General features: G+C 29.2%; 1 protein-coding gene across 2 annotated transcripts in view; it reads right to left on the bottom strand.

Annotated features, from left to right (window-relative positions):
• LOC123301809 (dual 3',5'-cyclic-AMP and -GMP phosphodiesterase 11-like) overlaps positions 1 to 21277 on the bottom strand; it is a 413277-nt gene that overhangs the window by 145995 nt on the left and 246005 nt on the right. Inside the window, exon 1 of one of the 2 annotated variants that reach the window (XM_044884714.1) lies at positions 14667 to 14993. The exons of the other annotated variant lie outside the window; for it this stretch is intronic. Coding sequence (XP_044740649.1) covers positions 14667 to 14718 — 52 coding nt within the window. The 5' untranslated portion in view covers positions 14719 to 14993. Of the gene's footprint in view, positions 1 to 14666; positions 14994 to 21277 lie in introns of those variants that run through there. 2 annotated transcript variants of the gene reach the window in all.

The following is a 21277-nucleotide window of genomic DNA, read 5'->3' as shown; positions in this document are numbered from 1 at the left end:
CTTAAGTTCTCCTTCAAATTGTTGCAATTCTCAAAAAATCCTTAACAATAATTAAGAATAAGAACACTCTACCTAACTATAATTAAGTACAGAGCTTGTTATTACACTCAGTGAAAGTAATAGAAAAATATTCACAAAACTCTAATTGTTGTCGGATTGCTTCGTTAGCGATCACGCACGGCTTTTCCGAAACACCTATTTTTGCTTTTCTAGAATTGTTCGAAAACCTTATATTATTTTGCAACGAAAATTTTTCACAAAATAATACCATAAAAAGCTAAAATTTGAGATCAGAACGAATTTCCAGCGAGTCATGCTAGTTTGACTTGAGCTAGCCTCATGTTTTTCGTTATTTTGCCAGCGTGTCTTTCTAGTTCGCTAGTTTGACTTTAGCTAGTCATAAAACGACACTAAAAATCAACATGTAAGTTACCTAGGAAACTAAACCTTTTTTAATCCAGGAATCTATGAATTTGGAGAAAGTGCAAAAATATTTTTATAAAAGTCAATTTGTATTTTTTTCTTATTTTATTTTTTGTCATTTTAAAAAATTGAGTTGTGAAAGTAATCAGAAGTTAAAGCAAACAGAGATAATATACAGTAAGTACAATGAAATTTTTATGTTATGTCACAATAAATATCTTGATCAAACCAAACGTAATGTACGCATATATTGGGTTGACTTCTTAATCAGGAGTATGTCTTCTTTAAACTAATACTAGAATTAATTCATACAGTTAAAACAAAAGTAGCTATAAAATTAAATTCTTTAAAGAATCGAACAAGGATTTGATTTCTAAAATTAACAGTTTAAATTTTCATAAAAATATCTTGTAAATAAATAAAAGAAAGTGCGACATTTATAATGTGCCAAGGTACAAAAGGAACATAGTTCCTACCAGGTGCCCTACAACACTTATCGTTCTTTTTTCTTTACAAAAAACTTGTTTTTCGTACCTTTCCGATTTTTCAAACAACTTCCTACACTCCGATTTATTTGCAAAGTATATTTTCTTAAAAACTAATTTTTTTTCTCCTAAATATCCCGTTTAAAAACTGGACGAGATAATTATTTTAAAATCTGAGGTATTCTCTTAAGGATTTTGTGCACTATAATGTTTACAACATTATTTAAATATCAATAAAGCCTTATTTAAAAATAAAACTATAAATATTCAATAAAAAAATAAAAATATCACCAACGTTGATAAATCTTAATGGGAGTTTTTTTTTTAATGCATGTCCATAACAGTATTTACCTAATCACATCACACACCATATCATTGTGGGTGGTTTTTTTTTTTTTTATAAATCATACCGTGATTAAAATGTTTATAAAGAATTCATTTCTATTATATACCTTCCTACTTCATAAATAAATGATTACGTTATTCAAGTGCACCTGACACCAGTCAGAAAGAACCTAACAACTGGTAATTAAATCCATTTTTGATTTGAATACACACAAAACACAACGATTGTCAATGGTAGTCATCATGGACTGTTAAAACATTCCATTCGAATAGTTATAATGCATTTGGGTTTCAATTTAACTCATAAGTAATTCAAAAATTTTATTCACACTTGAAATCTAGATATCATATAACAAAATTAAATAAAAAGGCATGGAAAACATGATTGCGTCTTTGTCAAAGTTGTTTATTTGATTGTAAAAAACCCCAACCCCTTTTTTAGGGGTTAAATAAACAGTTTTTTTTACAAATTACAAAGAACTATGTATCAAATAAAAAAAATTATAGCTGAATTCGCTGACTTATTTAAATGAAAAAAGGTCAAAAAAACAGTAACGAGAAGTCGTGGATAGAGTCTCTTGAAATCCATACGAGTAACTTTTTAACCGAGCATAATGAAAAGTTATAAAAAATTTAAAAAATAAAAACTCGATCGACTCGAAACGACTCGATCGAATGTTATGAAATTCTTTTCGGATCATAATGCCGTTAATGCGCTTCGATCATCACTTCAACGAAATTGATACTTTTTTTTTGTTCGCGCGATATCCATCAGGATACAATTTAAGATAAAGATCGCCCGACTCGAAACGAAAGTTATGAAACTTTTAAATTCTTTCAGGATCATATTGCTTTTTATACGCATAGACCGACAATACCTCAACGATACAAGTCCATATCATTTTTTGTTCACACGATATCGTCGACGAAAAAAATGTCTACGGACGTACACACACACACACATACTTCTTCTCCAAAATAGTGTTAATGCCTTGTTCTAACCATGAAAAAAATAAACTTTTAATCTTTACGAAAGAATATTTCAAACAAAAGTTGTTTTTACAAACATTTTTATTTTGATTGAATGAGCCAAAAATAAACAATTTTAAAATTGGCATACCTCGGCCAATTTTGAAGCTAGAAAGGCAAAAAAACAAATATGTGCACAATTACTTCAGCTAGAATTTTTATAACTTGCTTTTTTTATTTGATACACAGTTTTTTTCTTATTTGTAAACCCCGAAAAAAGGAGTTACCAGGCCCCCTTCCACCCCTGAAATCTAGTTAAAGCATGTTTTAGTAGTTTCATTTTAAACCACCGGTTCATAAAGAACAATAGCGTGCAATACGCGCGCGAATTGTCAATTACACACTCGTATTAAAATTACTCACATTATTCGTATTTCTAAGTCTACATGATATGAAACGGACAATTTACCGCACTAATTTTATTGTATACTATTTTTTAGCCTTGAAAGACTGAAGGCTTGTTATGCTCTTTCTAACAAGCTCTACTGGTGTCAACTTTCGTATAGTATGAATGCGGGCAAAAGGGTGGGTTTATAACTTTTTTTATAAATCTCATTTATAAATCAATATCGAAAAAAACCAGAATTTTCCATGAAACATTTTTTTTAGTACAATTTCTCAAAAACTATCACTTCATTGCAATCTGCCACTCCGACTCTTCCTCATAAAAGTTTTCATTAAAGTGTTTTCATCCATTGATTTAAAAAAAAAAAAATGATGTAGATTTTTTTATTGAAGTTTCTACTTAATTACGAACATTATTATTTATTGAAAATCAATTTTCAACACACAACATGAACCTACAATATACAAGATGTGCAAAAGGCTTTATCTACATACACACACATAATTTAATGAGATCTTTTTTTAAGTCAGTTAAAGCAAATTGTTTCAAGGTATCTTATGGGCGCCTTAGATTTTGATCTTTTAGTTCAGATAAAGATCAACAACTCATTTTTGGTAATGGTAAGACACAGAAAATTGCTTTAAATTCAAAAATCTTCAATAAAAAAGTATTATTTTTTGTTTGGAACAATTTTTTGAAATATGAAAAGTTTCGACATTTGATCAAGAAAGGATTTTTGCGGTGCCTTTTTAAATGTCAACGAGTATTTTTTTCTGAAATTGAAGCCAAAATTTAAAATTTGGATATAAAATTTAACAGTTTTAGTAGTTTTTACATTCAATTTCTTTAAAATTAGATTCGAAAAATGTTTAAAATAAATAATGTTGCCTCGAGATGAAATGCTTGCTCTCCTTGATACGAACAAATTTTGTTTGAAATATTTTTCTGTACCTAGGGTCAGATTTATTCTTCTTACCGCCTCTGAGAAGATGAGAATTTGCCGGCGCCTCCCTCCACCCGCCTTGTGACAGTCGAAGTCTAAAGAATGGAATGACTCAGATTCAATACACATAATTTCTGAGCTGTTAAAACGATTTTCTTTCATCTGAGGGCGCAGACAGTTTTTTATTCTTTTCAAATAAGAAAATGCAATTAATTTATGAGCTACATTTCGTCACAACGATGGTAATTATAAATATTATATAACATTTGAAAACACATAAGTTGGAATCTGGTGAAATTCGTGAGAAATCAAAATTTCTGAAAGAAATAATACGTAGCGCATGAGCTAATTCCCTCAGAGATTGAAAAAATGGAGGTAGTTCGCTTAGTTAAAGCAGCTCCTGCGCTACGCATTTTTTCTTTCAGTAATTTTAATTTCTCCCGAATTTCATCAGATTTCAACTTATGAAAATAATTAATGAAGTCGTAGTATTCGTTGATACCTTGACATTTTTCACATGTTTCTTCAAATTCAGTTGTCAACTTATCCAGTATGTTTCAGGCGTCCCAACCAAAAAATTTGGCCTTCACCTTGTTTCGTCAACACGTAAGAAAGTTCCGTTTCTGTAACCAAAGTCTCGAAAAATATCAAGCTTTTTCAAAATTTGTTCCCTTCCAAATTTTTGTCGACTTAGTCAGTACCTCATTAATGAATCTAGCCCTTTCTGTATCTGACTTAACTTAAAAGAAGCATGACACTAAAGAGTGGATATGGAATTCTGAGACACATTGTATAAAATCGCATTATTAAAAGCGTGAACACACAGCAGTATCAGAGTCGATATTGTTGTTTATTATAACAATTACTAATAAAGAGTAGGTACTACGTTCGATTGCACCAGCAGCATACGATGTTCAAAGAGAAGAAGACCACCCACATATACCATAATTCATCAATAAATACATTTTTTTTGTGTTTTTTATTCTGTACAAATTATAACACGTGTAAAATTAATTGTGTACAAAGCAATCAGACCTTATACACACTGGTTTTTAATTATATCTATTAGTTTTATTATTACGTCACGATTTATAAATGAACATTACTTTTGTTATTAGAAGTTTCGAAGTTAGTAATCACCAGTTAATTTTTTTAAAAGAGACCTTCGGATGGTATCTATATTGGTATATCATGCGCTATGGCCAAGAACTAATCACCTGAATGAAGCTAATTGGCTGACATCACTGACATTACAAGTTGACAGATACTTAGAACAGTCTAGATTGAAGGTACATTAAAATATCAATGTGCAGTCCGCCACCAAATTAGCAACGAGTAACATACACAATAAGAGTAATTACGATTAGCTTATTCATTCTGATTATGACTACTTGGTAGTCAAAATACGTATTTATATAATACAAAAAATTGATCTAAAATTGGGACGAAAATCGAAATTTATTTCGAAACATCCTAGAGTTCTCATTTTTTATCTTTGTTAATTGTTTGTTTTCACTTGTTTAATTATGTTTTAAAAAATTATTATATTTTAATTAACTGTTAAACGTTTTTTTTTTAATGCGAAAATAAATATTTGGTAAAAGATAATCAATTTTCAAATTTACATAAAATATTCGAAATTAACATTTTTTTTTATTAACAGAATTAAAAACCTAATTACCAACCACAAAACACACTTTTTATGAAAAGTTCGAACGATAATGAATGTTAAAAAATTTATATCGTTTGTACGTTTAAAGTGAGAAATTTAAAAAAAAAAAATTTTACATTAAATTTATAATTACAATCCTATTATCTTTAAACTAATTATATAACCAAGGATTAAGAAAAGATTAATTATGGTTTCTTGTTTGGGTGGGTGCGTATGATGAGCTATTAATTATATTTATGTACTTTCAGGTCAAGGGCCAATCGTAACATTTGACAAACATTTCAGAAAGACTGGAAATTTAACAGGCAGTTGTAAAGGTCGAGCCTTACAACTTATTCTACGAAAATTTGCATGGCAAGAGCTTTCAAGCAGTTATATTTGCGGAGGTAACTTAAAATTTCAAATAAGAAACTATTTTTGAATTTTTTATAAAACCTATTTACTTGTGGTAATTGTTTCGAGATCATAGTCTCTTCTTCACGGTTAACAATAAATAAAGTTGCCGCTTTCCGCCTCCGTCGAGCAGAAAAATAGTATGCACATCACGGGAGCAAGAAAAAAAGAGACATTCCTTACGTTTGCGTCCTGGTTGTGTAATTTACTATTTATTTCGCTTAATAATGTTTAATATTTATTAATTGACATTCAAATAATAATAATATTAAATTAAAAAATGTATCCGAAACTCGAAAGAAAGGGATGTTCGCCGTGGAATTTAATTTATTGCTGCCTTAGGTTTTTAAAAGAAAATGGTACCCTAGTTTTATTTTACATTGCTGTTTTATTTAGTAAGTAAAATAGTTACAATTTTTAAGGTTTTAGTGGCTGAAATACTGTTTACTTGAATTTTTATTATATCGTCTAAATTGACAAACATTCTACTATTTTACACAAACTTATTTTCTATTAGGAGTCTAATAATCGATGCCCTGCCTGCTTTCATGCCCTAAACCAGACTTAGTGAGCCCTATTTTTAATCTGTCATTGGGGATGCCTATTGGCCGACACCTTAAGAATCACAATTATAAATAAAGGTACACCATTCTTTTTGACAACTATTTTGTATTTTTACAAGCTTTTATTTAGTTTCACCTCTCCCGTTGTCTGTCTGTAAACAAATCTTGCAAGTCAAATTGGATCAACTTCCCGGTTTCCGATTGAGCTGAAATTTTGCATGCACATTTAATTTGGATGAAAATGGATGGAAAGGTTTTGGCGTCCTGATTTTCACATCGCTTCCACCATAATTGATATATATACATTTTTTTAATATTAAATTAAAAATTTTAATAACAAATACTTTTTAAGGGATAAGGTTTTATTGTACTAAAAAGTAGAAAATAATTTTATCTATGAGTCACTTATACTCGACTATTTGTAAAAGCTTGAGGCGCTTAATATCAAGAATGAATCGAAAAATAATTAGGCGAGTGAAGTAGATGAGGCGTTCTGATGCATTTTTCATATTTTTAACTGAGCGTCTCAAGCTTTTACAGCCGCAACAATAAATTCACCTTCTGAAAGTGAAAATGCTGCTTATAAGTATTTTAATAGTGATAGAACTTGATTTGATACAAGCGATTTGGAAGACAGTCTCGTAAATTTCCAGCTGTTCTTACATGAGTGTCAAATACTACATCTGACCCTAAGCTCATTTATTTGACTCATTAGAAATGTAATTAAACGCAATTATACAGTCATTTGATAATAATTTAAAATTTTCTGATTTAAATTCTTAACTGTATATTAAAACACTTCATAAGACATAATCGTAAATTCTAAACATAATTAATTGTTTTGAATTTTATGTGCTATTAAATTTTTAAGTACTAATTAAATTAATTTTATTTGAAATTTGAAGCTATTATATTATTTGAAAGCAGCCTTTATAGTGTGTTATCTGTAATTTATTAATTAACCTATTTTATGAAATTTTATAACAACCAGTGTTACTCATCTTAGAAGAAACAATGTAGGCAAAAAATATGCAACAATCAACAGTTTTGAACAAACTGCCTTAGTAATATTAGTTGTTAAACTCGCTTGAATGGATTTATCTTAAAATCAACTGATTGAATTTTAATGAATTTTTGTAATACTCTTATAATTCTAAAAATTGTACAATATAAAAGAATATTTGAGTTAGTGAGTTAGCTCAGACGTGCTCGATATAAAAGTTGATGAAAATTCCGTCTTTCTAGCATGTATATAGAGAACAGAAAATTTTTATTTTTGGGTGGTTTTTCGGGCACTTTCTTAACAATTAACAATCAAGCACTTGAAATGCAATTAGGCCAAAAAACTTTGCGGGGTGTTCTTAAGAAAGCTTTATACTGCAAATAAAATTTATATATATTAAAAATCTGATTTTGACATACAATTTTTTAGGAATGTAAATTTTTCAAATTTTACGAATGGTTTATTCGAAAACTGGACGGTTTAGAGAAAATGTCTAGGATCATTTTTTGTTAACCTTGAACAAAATTATATGATAAACTTTTTATCGAAGTGATTCGGTCAATATTATTTATTTGTATAAAAAAAACTAGCAACTGACACGTTCAGGAGCATTTTTTAAATGGGATTCTGAAAAAATTCTCCATGCGAAAATTATTCATGCTGAATGAATTTTACTGGGTTTAGTTTGGAGGAAATTATCAAATATGTAGCCGAAGGTTAATAGACGTGAGACGAGACAATTGAATCGCTAGATGAACTGAAACTGAATAAATTATCACTGGAAACATTACAGGAAATTGTGAAGCCACTAAAATAATAGAGCCTACTTTTATACTCCAATTAAAAATATTTTGATGAAAAGATAAAATTTATAAGGTATTTCCGCTATATATAAAGTATTATTCTGAGAATACTTAAAACGACACAAGTTTGCTAAAAAGGGGATTGATCAAAGTAATAATTATTAAAGATGAACGAAGATCATTCGATCCTCTCATTAAATTTAGAATCTCTATTATCGTCAAACATCACAGACATAATTCTTAGAATATAATATATCAAAAACATATAATACTAGAGTGATACCCACCCGCTTCGCTGGGTTTAAAAGTAAATATTGATAAATATTTCTCTCGCCTGTAAAATATATGTATGGTTTTCTATTTTTTTAAGTGTATGATAGTTGTAATTATTCATTGAGTATATCAGAAAGGATGGCCGTGAAATATTTTATATTGACTATTTTTACAGAAATCTATAATTTAAGCTAATATCAAATGACTACTTTTACAGAATTCTGTAATTTATGGTACGTAATGTCAAATTAAATTAATTTAAAAAAATTTTATTTAAATAATATATCTTTATAAATTATAGCTCATGTGTTATTCAGAAGTATGAGCTATATTGCTGAAAAGTTTTATTAAAAACTATTCGCTAGTTTTAGCGTGAAAGCGTAACAAACAAACAAACAAACATGCTTACTTTCGCATTTATAATATATAGAGATTTATTTTCCTAAACGTCCTAGCAACACATAATGAATGAATTGAATATTATCAAGAATCAATTTCAATTTTCACATATGTATGAATATTCATAATTCATTCCCAAGAATTTCGAAATTGACTGTTCGAAATAAAAATTATTACTTTGCATATTACAGCATAATCAAATTTTTAGAATTTTCAATATGTTGCTATTTTCTTTCTCTACAGAATGCCACAAGATAAATGGAGTTAAAATAGGTATATAGTTTACCCGAAAATTATCAATATATTCGGACAACGCAATTACTTTAAACCGAGAAATCCTTCGGTATTTTTTTTTTCAAGGAATACTTAACATCTCATACGGAAACAAAGGCGTGCAAGATATAAAAACAATCGACAAAACTTCTCAAAATTTTCCTCAAGCATAGTCGTATGATTAAGGACCATCCCTCTTCGTCAGTAATAGAAAAAATAAATAAGTAGAAAACGATACGTTTTTTAAGTATGTTATAGTTAACGAAACATGTATACAACAAAAATTTGGGTACCTTACCGATCAACTAAGAGAGTAATTATCAATAATACACTAAATAACATGGCCATGCTCATAAGAAATGATGTTATTTAAGGTATTTTTAATTAAAAAATTACTCTCTTAATTTATCGGTAAGGTACTCCGAAATTTTCATTTTATATAATAATATGTTTCGTTAACTATAATAAACATACTAAAAATCATAGTGATTATTATCAATTACTGACGAGTCATGTTCCTTAAGGAGTGGATTGAATTTGAGAGGAGGAAAAAAACACAGACGTATATGTAATATCAATAAATACTTGGCGATAATAAATTCGGGTTGAATAAGAAAATAATTCTGATGAGTAGAAAAAACAATGACGTATCTGTTGAAAGCTATAAATATTTGAAATAAATTCTGTTTGACTTTATATTTTATTTATTCTATCTATTTACTCAATTTCTATTACTATCTAAAAATATCCCAGGACAATTTATTGAATTTTATTTCAATCGAAACTATTTCTTTAAATTGGATATAATTATCATGGGACTCACTGTACAAATGTCAAATTTAACCATTAATCACAAATTCTTGAATGGTATTCTTTATTCTACGTTGAATTTACACAAAGGAATATCTTTTATTCTTATTTTTTGCATAGCACAAAAATCTTTTTGCTGTTTGTACGAAATTTTTGTTTGCAGAAAAAGGTACAGTTAAAAATTTATCACAATGATTGATCTTGTTTGTATGGGTATATCTGAGGTAAAATATTCACATGAGGATATCTTGATAACATACAGTGAACGCATTGTATTTCAAAAAAAAGTCACGTAGGAGCTGCGCAATCTAAGGCACTGGAAAAAAAAACTATTCAGCTGACAACTTGTAGATTAATTTGTTGTCTACAACTTCGCTTATTAAAAATTCCAATTTGCCTTCATTTAATATTTCAAAAGCTGTTACTCCCCCTCCTTAAATTCCTTGGCATAACCTTCGATTTTATCACTAAATGTGGCACTAAGAACACAAGTTTATAAATCGAATTTACTAGATACGAGCGAAATTTTTGTAAGATTCCATCATCAAAAATTCTTAGTATTCGATTGGTTGTTAGTCACGCTAGTAATGCAAATCCACGACTTAATTCACAATTGCGACTATTCATTTATCTGGCTCAATTGACCAAAATTGTATCACCGTATAAGAACCGTCTGAAGAGGTTAGTTAGACTTAAGTACCATAGAACGCCAAGGCCTAACGGTGTATCATGATTATTGCAGAATTTGTCACAGTGAGGAGGAGGAAGAAACGATGTCTCATCCTCTGTCACTGCCCAGCTCTTGCCATGAGGAGGTGGATTTACTTGAGTCAGTCTTTTTTTTTGACGATCTCTCCGACCTGAAGTCCGCTGACGTCAAAAAACACCTACTGTTCTTGAACAGCTCCAAATGGTTCATGGAGTAGTGGCCGGAGATGGCCCAACCCCTTTTTGGTATCACAACGGACCCTATGGTCTAAGTGTGTCCCACCCTAGGACAGCCACTCTTACCTAACCTAAACTAAATACCATAACACGAATTCAAATAAAAATACACAAAAAATTATTTTGTTTAAACGCAATAATTATATTTTATCGGGCTCGACTCGAAGGACCAGTAAATATTACTCTTTACATGGAATGCATAATATATAAGTAATAATTTTAATGTCCATAATTTGCATTTCTCTTTTCATTGTTTTCTTTAGAACTTGCCAATGCTTTTTGGTAGACGGTTTACTGGTTGGATTTATGAAAAACTGAAGTACTTTTTGATAATCCCAACTATCTACTATTACGTTAAACTTACACTCAAACACTTTTAAAAAAAATAAAGAATTCAATTTGATATAAAATAAAATCAGAAAAAATGTTTAAGAATTTATGTTAAATAATCCAAAATGATTTCTTTATATAAAAAACTGTTTCAAGTATTTTATCTAAAATTACTTTTATAATAAATAAATCAAAAAATAAATTCTGAAAACAATTTTAAACGATTAGTATTTATTTAAAAATAACTTCAATTTTTTTTTTGTAAGTGATGAAAGTTAATATTCGCCCCCATATTTTTGGTATTCAAAAAATTTGTAAACAATTTATGTAAGATAAAATTAATTAGAATTAACACACCTATAATTATGAAATTAAATATTTTTTACTCATATCCCGGATACTTTCAATTCCTACACATAAGAATATTTATGACATAAATTTTCCATGATGTGAAACTTTTCAAATAAAATTTTTCTTATAAAAGTAAACGGACGTTTAAAATAAATCACCATGAATTCATTAAAAGAAAATTCGATTGAAATTGAAAATAAAAATAATAAGAAAAAAAAGGTTTATACAATAGTTCAAGTTATACACTTAATGTAATTTTCAATTAATTCAAGTACTCAAAACTCATTTGCTTAAACGAAGCATTATTTGTACCAATAATGAACAATCAATTAATTTAGAATAAAATCAAGAACCTTTTTTTAACCTTATTTTTAAATTGTTTTTTTTATTTCCTACAGCAACGAACAAGTATAAGGTTTTCTTATTTGTGTAATAATAATTGCATGCATGAATGTTGGGTGTAATAAAATTTTAAGCCTTCACTTAATTTAATTAAACGTATGTATTAAAAAGTAGGTACACTGAAAAAAAAATAATGACAAACTAATCCCGAAGTGGGCCGTTTCATATTGAAATAAAGTAAAAAAACTTCAAATTTTATCAAATAATTTTCTAACGATTGGAACAAGTACAGCTAAATATTTATATTTACAATAGAATGGGATTGAATTTAAAATATAAATTCATTGATACAAAATCACTGAAGTTAAATATACAAAACCATTACTTTTATGAAAGAGATTGATTTTAGTTTAAAGTCATGCATTTTATTGATGGAATTGCGTTTGCTTTAGAGGATTTGGTTATTATGATCGCATATCTATCACGTCTAGTCCATATGTGATTGAGCCAACTACATGAATATTGTTGTTACTTACAGAAAGTTTGAAATAAACTTATTGATCATTTTTATAACATATACAATATTTGTTGGTAATTATGTAACAAGTATCGGTTACACAGGTGGTTAAGCTGTAGACTTAGGACACTATGATCAATAGTAATCAATATGTCGCTGGTTCAAATTCGACTCTAATAAATTTAACTTTTTTAAATAGACCTATAAGCGGGTATTAACCTTTTATTTTTTTTACCTGTTTATGTGGTTGTGACAATCACATCAGTATTTTGTTATAATATTTATAAGAGGTAGAACCAATCAAAGATTGTGTAAAACTATGCTGCATTTCGAAAACAATATTTGAAAGTTTTTAGACTAATATGTATATTACGTTCATACAAACAGCTCATGCGTTTGTGTCAACTTCATCACTCAACCCCGTATAGTAGTTATATCACATTCGTGATACCATTCGCCATATATGATCGCGCGATGAGTTTCAGACAACCTCATATCGGTTGAATTTTTTTTCCAGTGTAATTGAAATGGCTTTCTTGTTTTCGTTTTTAAATGGAATATATTTATTTGAAAGAAAATGTAAAGTTGTTGATTCGTTCATACTTTTTTAAGCTAATTTCAGTACTTTGCATACGAAATCGTTTAAATATCTAAAAAATTGCACGCTTTCTTAGCTCTGTTTTGGCAAGGTCATAAAATCATTTACGATTGATTATCAAAGTAAAAAACTGATAATCAAAAGATATTTTAAAACAATGAAAATGATAAAACAATATTGACTTTGATTTTACTCAAGTTTTTCTATCCTTCAATTACATTGAAAATACAAATATCTAAACAATTGAAATTATGTTTGGTTTAGTTAAAATGAATTAAATGATGGTTTACAAGACTCCATCCATAATGTTACTTTTTTACAATATCTACTGAAATATGCTCTTTGGCGATTTGTACAATTTTATGATTCATCTGTTATCAATGGTCGGTCATGCATACATACTGAAGGCACTTCATGGTATCAAACAAAAAGAGAATTTATATCATATTTGACGAATAAGATCAAATATAAAATGTAATGTTTATCTTTCATATATTGTTTTGTAGCCGGGGTACCTCTATCTGTAAATGCAGTTGGTAGTACGAAAATTGTTTCACCTAAATGCAAACAATAGTCAATTTAAAACATCTGTCATCTTAAAATATGACAGATGGATTTAAAAAAAAATGAGCAAAAATAAGTGATTTTAAATATTTGTTATTAAAAAGTCTAACATATTTTGAGTTTAAAATTTTGAAAAATAGTGACATTTAACTCGAGTTTATCTAAATTCTTAAAAATGAAGTGATTTTTCCTACACAAAAAATATCGCCATTACTGGAAACATACATTAATATAAGTAGTTGCTTGTCCTTCGAGCCGGATATATACATATACTATTTCGATTCAGAAATGCAAATTGGTTTTAAAATATTTAATTGGTTCTCGCACTTCGCGAGAATTTTTTTGGTAAATTATTTCAGAATACACGGTAAGCAATTTTTTGTGGATATCACTATGTTAGTATCGGCGTGAACGGCATTCTGTGTATTGTATTGAGGGAATAGTTACATTAGTAATAGCTATGGCAGACGAGTCAATGCAGTATGGGCGTCAGACTTACACTGGTTGGCGATACCCACAATACTTCTGGTGGGTAGCTCTAGTCAATATTGTAGGTAATATTACCTATGCTAACATAGATATTATAGTCTCTATCTATATACCATATTAGCATTATAGTAAACGCCATGCATTTCTTACCGTGTAGTACAAAGAGAATCATTGAAAATCAAATAACAAAAATGTCTCCCGATATATGTTCAGATGTCAGGTACATATTTTGAATATCTATTTATTCATTCTATACATCTATTGAAATTATTAATTTTAATCTGAAATTAATGACAATATGATCATCTGGCAAGCGTCAAAAACTATAACCTCTTCGCAAGTTGAGTTAAGATCAGACGATAGAAGACAGGAGGGGGCACAAGGAAAATATTTACTTCCTACCTTGTAAAACCTAAACTTAGAATTTATGTAATTCATCTATCTATAAATTAAGTCTAATACACTAATACACTAACAAACTAATCTGAAATAAAAGCATGCAAAAAAAAGTTTGGAAAACCAACATGCAGAAAATTTTAATAACGCCTGTTCTACAATTCCAGTTGATTATGTCGTGTTGTTGAATGACGAATATCAGATTTTTGCGCAATAAAGACGACACGAAACTTTCATAATTTGTTAATTACTTTAAAAAAGGCTTTATTGTGCGTGAATGCGACATCCATCATCCGGAATACGGCATGCGTGTAATAGTCAAATGGGCTGTAGCATTAATAAATAAATAAAAATAATAAAAAAGGTATGCTTACTCTTTTTGGTTCGACACCGATGGAACCTGCACATACTGAACGCGTGTCCCATGGGGCGGCGTGACTTCTTATTACAGGGCCGAGTAACGACCCCAGGGGGCAGCGGGCCTACGGAGGCGCTGCCCCCCTTAGTGCACAGCGCCACATCCCGCCACCACTCTTTGATGGCCACTGTGATAGTCGACACCGTGGTGACGCTTAATCTTGAATAATAGCGACCGCACTTTGCGGACCTCCGTCGTATTTGTTTGGTCACGTTTAATGGTTTTAGCTGACGTATTTTCGTTATTTTGCTTATTTCTTAATATTTAATAGAGAAATTTTTGATCATAAGTTGTAAATAACAAACATATTATTTTAATATTGTTTTTTTTTGAAAAATGTTTTGGAAATTTTTGTTTGTCAACTTATTTTTTTCAGGAATTTAACCTAAAAATAAAAATATTTTTATTTGATTAGCAACAAGAAAACATACATTGTTTTAACATTTTTTTAATAGTGAATTTTTCCTGTTCAAAACCCAGTGGCGTACATATTGATAGTGATAAAAAATAGTTTTTCCATAATTTGTTGACATATCGTGTTTTTCCAGTTTGATAAATTTAAAAATAATTCATCTCTCTCATTTTGGCCGAAGCTTTCTTTAAAACAAAGTAAATGAATTAAAAATATAAAATTTTATGCTATTTTGTTGGATTAAGAAAAATGAGAAAAGCAATTTATCAAGTAGATACTTTTTTAAATGTAAGAAATCTAATTTTCTCCGAAGAAATATCATTTTAACAAAGTAGAAAAAGCGTAAATTTACATATTTTCTGAGAAGTGTGTGGTATACGATTAAAGATCAGCTTTTGCATAAATTTAAATTTATAGTTTATGAATATCAAATTATTATATTCATAAATTGTGATTTATGTGAAAATTAATGAAAATTTGTGTTAATTGTGCGTATCTTATAAATTTTTTTTGTAAGAAAATAAGATAAATATATTTTAATAGAATATTTTACAAACCATTATTTTAAAATAATTGAGAATAAGTCGACACAATAAAAACTCGACATCATTAACAATTTTTGCCTGAAAAAAAATTATATTCATTTCAATAATCTTACGCACAATTATCTTTAAATACACTCACAGACCAAAAAATTGGATTATATTGGATACAAGAATCGTTAATATAATATCATATCAACTACTATTTTTCTTAATGTGTGTTACCTCAGAACTTTCGATTGGGGCGAACCGATTTTGATGGTTATTTATCGATTTGAAAAGTGGTGCTTCCCGTGTGGTCCCATTTCATTTTGGTCCAGTTCTGACAACGGAATCCATGAGAAAACCATAAAAGTCTTAAATTTACATTAAGTATGCACGGCAAGAGGACGAATAACTCAATCTCATGCCAACCGATTTCGATGATTCTTTTTTAGTGACAAATTAGTTAGTGTACTTCAGATTCACTAAAAATCACAACAAAAAAAAAACTTTTTACAAAAAGAAAACCAAATTCAAAAAAAGCAACGTAATATGCACTTAAAAGTAAAAAATAACAATAATATTATGTGGTTAAAATTATTGTTATTTTTGGAGTCGATGTCAGCCAAGCTAATGTAGCAAACTGTTGTGTCAGAGTTGTTTCCATGTCTGACACCGACTCCAAAAATTACAATAATCTTAACTACATTATAGTATCTTAATATTTTTACTTTTTAATTCATATTATTTTCTTTTGGAAAAGTTTTTCTTTTGAAGTCGGTTTTCTTTATGTAAATTTTTTTTATATCCTAATAAAGTGAGACACGTTTTCTCGAAAAAAAGAAATTTTAAAAGGTGTAAACGAAAGTGTATAGGTACTTACACAAATAATATATTGATGTGTTAAATGGGTATCACTGCTTGAAACTTATTTATCCTAAATTTTTGTAAGCCCAAAATATTTTTTCACGTTGAGTGATCCAATTTCTGTACTCGTGAGTGTATTTATTATAATGTTTTTACAAGCAATTAAGTTTAAATTGAAATACAAAAGTCCTAAGTTATAAAATTGAATTTAGATATTAATCAAAATGACATTTAAAACTTCAACACAAACACGAAAAAAAAAGAAGAAAATTTTATACAAAAAAAATTACTTCAATTAATATTTAATGGAAATTAAAAACAATTTTTTATTGATTCATTATTGTAGATAAGTTCGAAAAGAAAAAAAGTGTCTAGCAAAAAACAAATGCAATAAAATGGGTAAAAAATTTTATTGTGTGAGTGAGTACAAAAAATCCATTAATTTTATTGTTATTTATCATTAATAACGATACGGGAATATAATCATTTTACAGACAGTTTCAAAAAATGTTGAAAGTAAAATAATTTTTAGAGGAAATATCTATGACTGAGCTATACTCTCAGATCACAGATTTGTAAAAAGGTGTGGTCAAATCTCAAATGTATAAAATATTCGTTTCTAATAATTAGCAAAAATCAAGCGACCAGGGGGAGAGTTAGGTTAGGTAAGGTTTGAGTAGTTGTTCTGGGGTGGGACACACTTAGACCATAGGGCCCGTTGTGATAGCGAAAAAAGGGTTGGCCCATCCCCGTCCACTACTCCGTGAACTATTTGGAGCTGTTTAAGTAGAGCAGGATAGCTTTGACGTCGACGGGCTTTAAGTTGGACAGGTCGTCAAAGAGAGGCTGGCTCAAGAAAGTCCATCTCCTCATGAAAAGAGCTGGGTAGTGACAGAGAAGATGAGACATTGTCTCCTCCTCCTTACCACTGTGACAGCTCTTGCAGTAGTACTGCCAGGCCCAAGCGTTCAGCATACCTGTCGCCTAGCCAGTGTCCTGTAATAACCGCAAAAACTTCGCGAACAGAGGCCCTTGGAAGTGATATAAGATCTTCGGAACGCCTGCCATATGTGTCTTGTAATACCACAAGTACGTTCCTCCCTCCATCTAAAATAGGCCCTTTTTAAGATATCCTCTTTGAGGAGCAACTTGCAGTTCGCAAATGGAACTCCCGGATAATTATTGATGCTTGTGTCCGGCAGTATTGTGCCATTTCTAGCAAGCTCGTCGGTCTCGTAATTTCCTGGAATGTCCTTAGGGGGAGGGTAGTCAGATTGGATATTTCTGAAATCTGAAATTTTTCAACAATCACTCAATCATTTGCTACAAAAGTCCTAAATATAAAATTGCAATACTATATGGCTTAGTTTTTTTTTCTTCAGATATACGACATTCGTACGACACGCCACACTGCAAAAAATAGATGCAGAAATGCTTAAAATTTCTTTTTTCGAACAAATTTTTTCGATTACAATACTTTCTTTACTCAAGATATTTTAAATTAAAAAAATTTAAAATTGATGCTATCATTTTTTTTTAATTTTGTAAATACTTTTTTCTTATTGTCTTTAAACTGACAATTTACGAAAAAACATTCTGTACTAATTAATTAAAGATTTTTCCACTCAGAGATGAATTTATATTAAATCTAAATGTACTATTTTCTACAATTTATTTAGGACAAGACTCAGTTAAAAGCAGTACACACATAGTTTTTAATAACTCCAACCTAATAATTAAGTCTTAAAATAAATGTTCTCATTTTTATTAATTATGGAAAATAATGCTTTTCATTCATTATAATAAATCTTTATCTCAAAACAAATAAAAAAAAAAAAAAACATTTTTTCCCATAATACAGAATATCCGTCAGTACGGCAGTAAAAACTTGGAACGGATATCCTGATTTGTAAAAAAGGCAAAATCAGTAGCAGATATTAAATTATTTTCTTAAAAAAATCATAAAATAAGAATCTATACTTATCAATTGTAGGAATGGTGAAATTAAGAAATTTTGGCTGCATTTTACCTCGTGTAGCAAAATGCCAAACGACGAACAGTGATGGTCAAAGAAGTGTGCGATTTTAAGCATATAAACACAAAAACTAATCAATTTTATTAAGAAGTATTTAATAGGATATTTTCTAAGGAGCAAAAGTAAATAATATCTCAGCTCTACTTGCTCCTGTGGTATGTAGACGATTTTTCTGCTAAACGGAGGCGGAAAGATCGAAAGCAGCGACTTCGATTAGTACAGCTTGACGAAAGTTGACGCTTTCTGCCCGGTTAGGAGAAAATTGTATTTACAAGTGATTTAAAGCATTCAAGATTCCAGTGAGATTCTTGCAGATTCATATACTTTGCAAGTAAACTCACGGAAAAATGTAGCAAATAGTTAGATTTGACTAATACAAGACTTACTTATTTAACTTTATTTGGTTAAAAATACAAATAAACTTCTGCCCCTGTCCTGTACAAATGTTACGGAATTATTCAGTATATCCTTTTGTTTGTTGTATTATTGTAGTTTTCAAATCATTCTAAAATGTTTTAGTAATTTATGAATGTATCTATCTGCCTGCCTATTTCACGTTCAAAAAAATTGCATGTCTCTTTAGAATTAACTCGAAAAAAATATAAATATAGAGAATAAACGAGCATATAAACAGTCAGTTCGACCATTAGCTTGTGGATAGTGGATAGTTTATGTTTGAAAGAGTCATTTATTTTCACATTTTGAAATACATAAACAACGGCGACAAATATTCAAATAACAGAGTCCTCCAACATTTTGCATCAAAAATGTTGTTAAACGTGTTTAGAAGAATAGTTTTTTAACTGACAAAAAAAAGTTTTGTAGCTAAACAATAAGAAAAACTTCCTTTTGATACTATATACTATATATCTGTAATATATCTCAAGGTACACTAAATTTAGTCCCAAGTTTGTAACGCTTAAAAATATTGATGGTACGACAAAATTTTGGTATAGGTGTTCATAAAGTCACATTTTATCAGTCCGTTTCCGGTCTATCCGTCTAACAACACGATAAGATATATCAAGTAGAAAGTTTTATAGCGTGCTCAGGACGTAAAAAGTGAGGTTGAGTTCGTTAATGAGCAAAACATAGGACAATTGAGTCTTAGGACTCAGCTTGTAAATCGTTAGAGATAATACAAAAGTGTAAACCAAAAAAATGATCCACATAAAAAAAAAAACAATTTTTGTTTGAAACATTTTTTTCGTAAACGTCACTGTTTACCCGTGACGGCGCAAATTAGGACAAAACTTTGGTATCCATTTTCTCCAAAACTATAAAAAAGATAAGGGAGTTAAAAACATGATTCGATTAGTAGTTTTTGAGATATCGACTAAACATTTAAGCGAGGGGTGACACCCTAGAGAAATTTGTTTTTTTAGAATTATTCAAACAAGATTTTAGATAATATCTCAAAAACTACTTACCCAGCCGTTAAATAGACTCTATTTTTGTGTCAAAATTACCTTGTACATCAAGTTACATTAAATTCCGAAACAAAATATTTTTTCGTAATTTACTCGATATTTTAAAAGAAACAATGCAAAAAATCAGGAAAATTTGTCTACCTTCGATTTGAACAAAAATCATTTCCCCTTTGGCATTATTTTTGAGGAAATAAGCTTTTTGTTAGTCATAGAGTAACATTGTAATTTTATGTTATACCATAGGTTGAGAGCCACTGGTAAACATATAAAAGATTTTACATTTATTTAAACGGTGTGGGATGTACTTTACCTTCTATGTAGACTTTAGGGTATAGTAAAAAGGAATAATATGATACTTTTAGGACTGAAACTGATTATTCTAGATTATTATAATGGGAAAAGTTGACGTTAAAAGATAATTATGCCGTTAGGAGCAAAACTAGCTCTTCACTGATTAACTATGTATATAATATTTATTTACAATATGTTTTTCCCCATCCCTTTTTATTTGCTGTTCGATGAATTTCGAAAGGTTTATATAGATTTATGATTTTGTAACGGTCAGTGAATGAATAAAAAACTTTTCGGCTTTAAAAATATGGTTTGCAAAATTGAACAAAATATTTCCATTGATAAGAGGATTTATAAAATACCTAATGAGTTTAGAATAATTTTACTTTTACCCGTGTGTCAGCACTCTCGTTATGATCATTTTGCTCACTATGGATTTCAAACATAAATATTTTTTATTTATGAATGGTATTTGTGGTTGAATTTTTTTCCATGCTCATATAATTTTTACTATATTTTCGAATAATGAATTTTTCAAATTTTTTCAACCTATCTATAGTTTTTAAAAACATATTTCTTTCCAGTTCTTCAGAAATTGGGACAGTTCATGTGCTTTCGTTAGTTTACGGATATTCGACTTTGTTTAATTCATCGAAATTTACTTGTCAAAATATTACAATGTCATAATAATTAATAATTATTAATTTTAATAATAAGATTGATAAATGTAGTTGACGTTGTGATCAGATAATTTTTATTGAAAGCATTCTTCTGGTACATAAAATTTAAGTATCTATATTAATTATCTATATAAAATCCTCATTTTTAATATGCAAAGAATTGATTCAATAAATATTTATCGTATAATTAATGAATATATATGATTATGATTATTTTAATTTTTGTTCTAAAATGATTCAAATTCGTACTCAGTTAATTAAAGGAAATGTGCAGAACAAATTTCTCACCATGGGATTAAAGATAACTTAACAGTTGAAAGGAGTGCTG

This window comes from Chrysoperla carnea, chromosome 5 (assembly GCF_905475395.1).
Source record: "Chrysoperla carnea chromosome 5, inChrCarn1.1, whole genome shotgun sequence".
Lineage (NCBI taxonomy): Eukaryota > Metazoa > Arthropoda > Insecta > Neuroptera > Chrysopidae > Chrysoperla > Chrysoperla carnea.
This window is presented reverse-complemented; position numbering and strand designations above follow the sequence as displayed.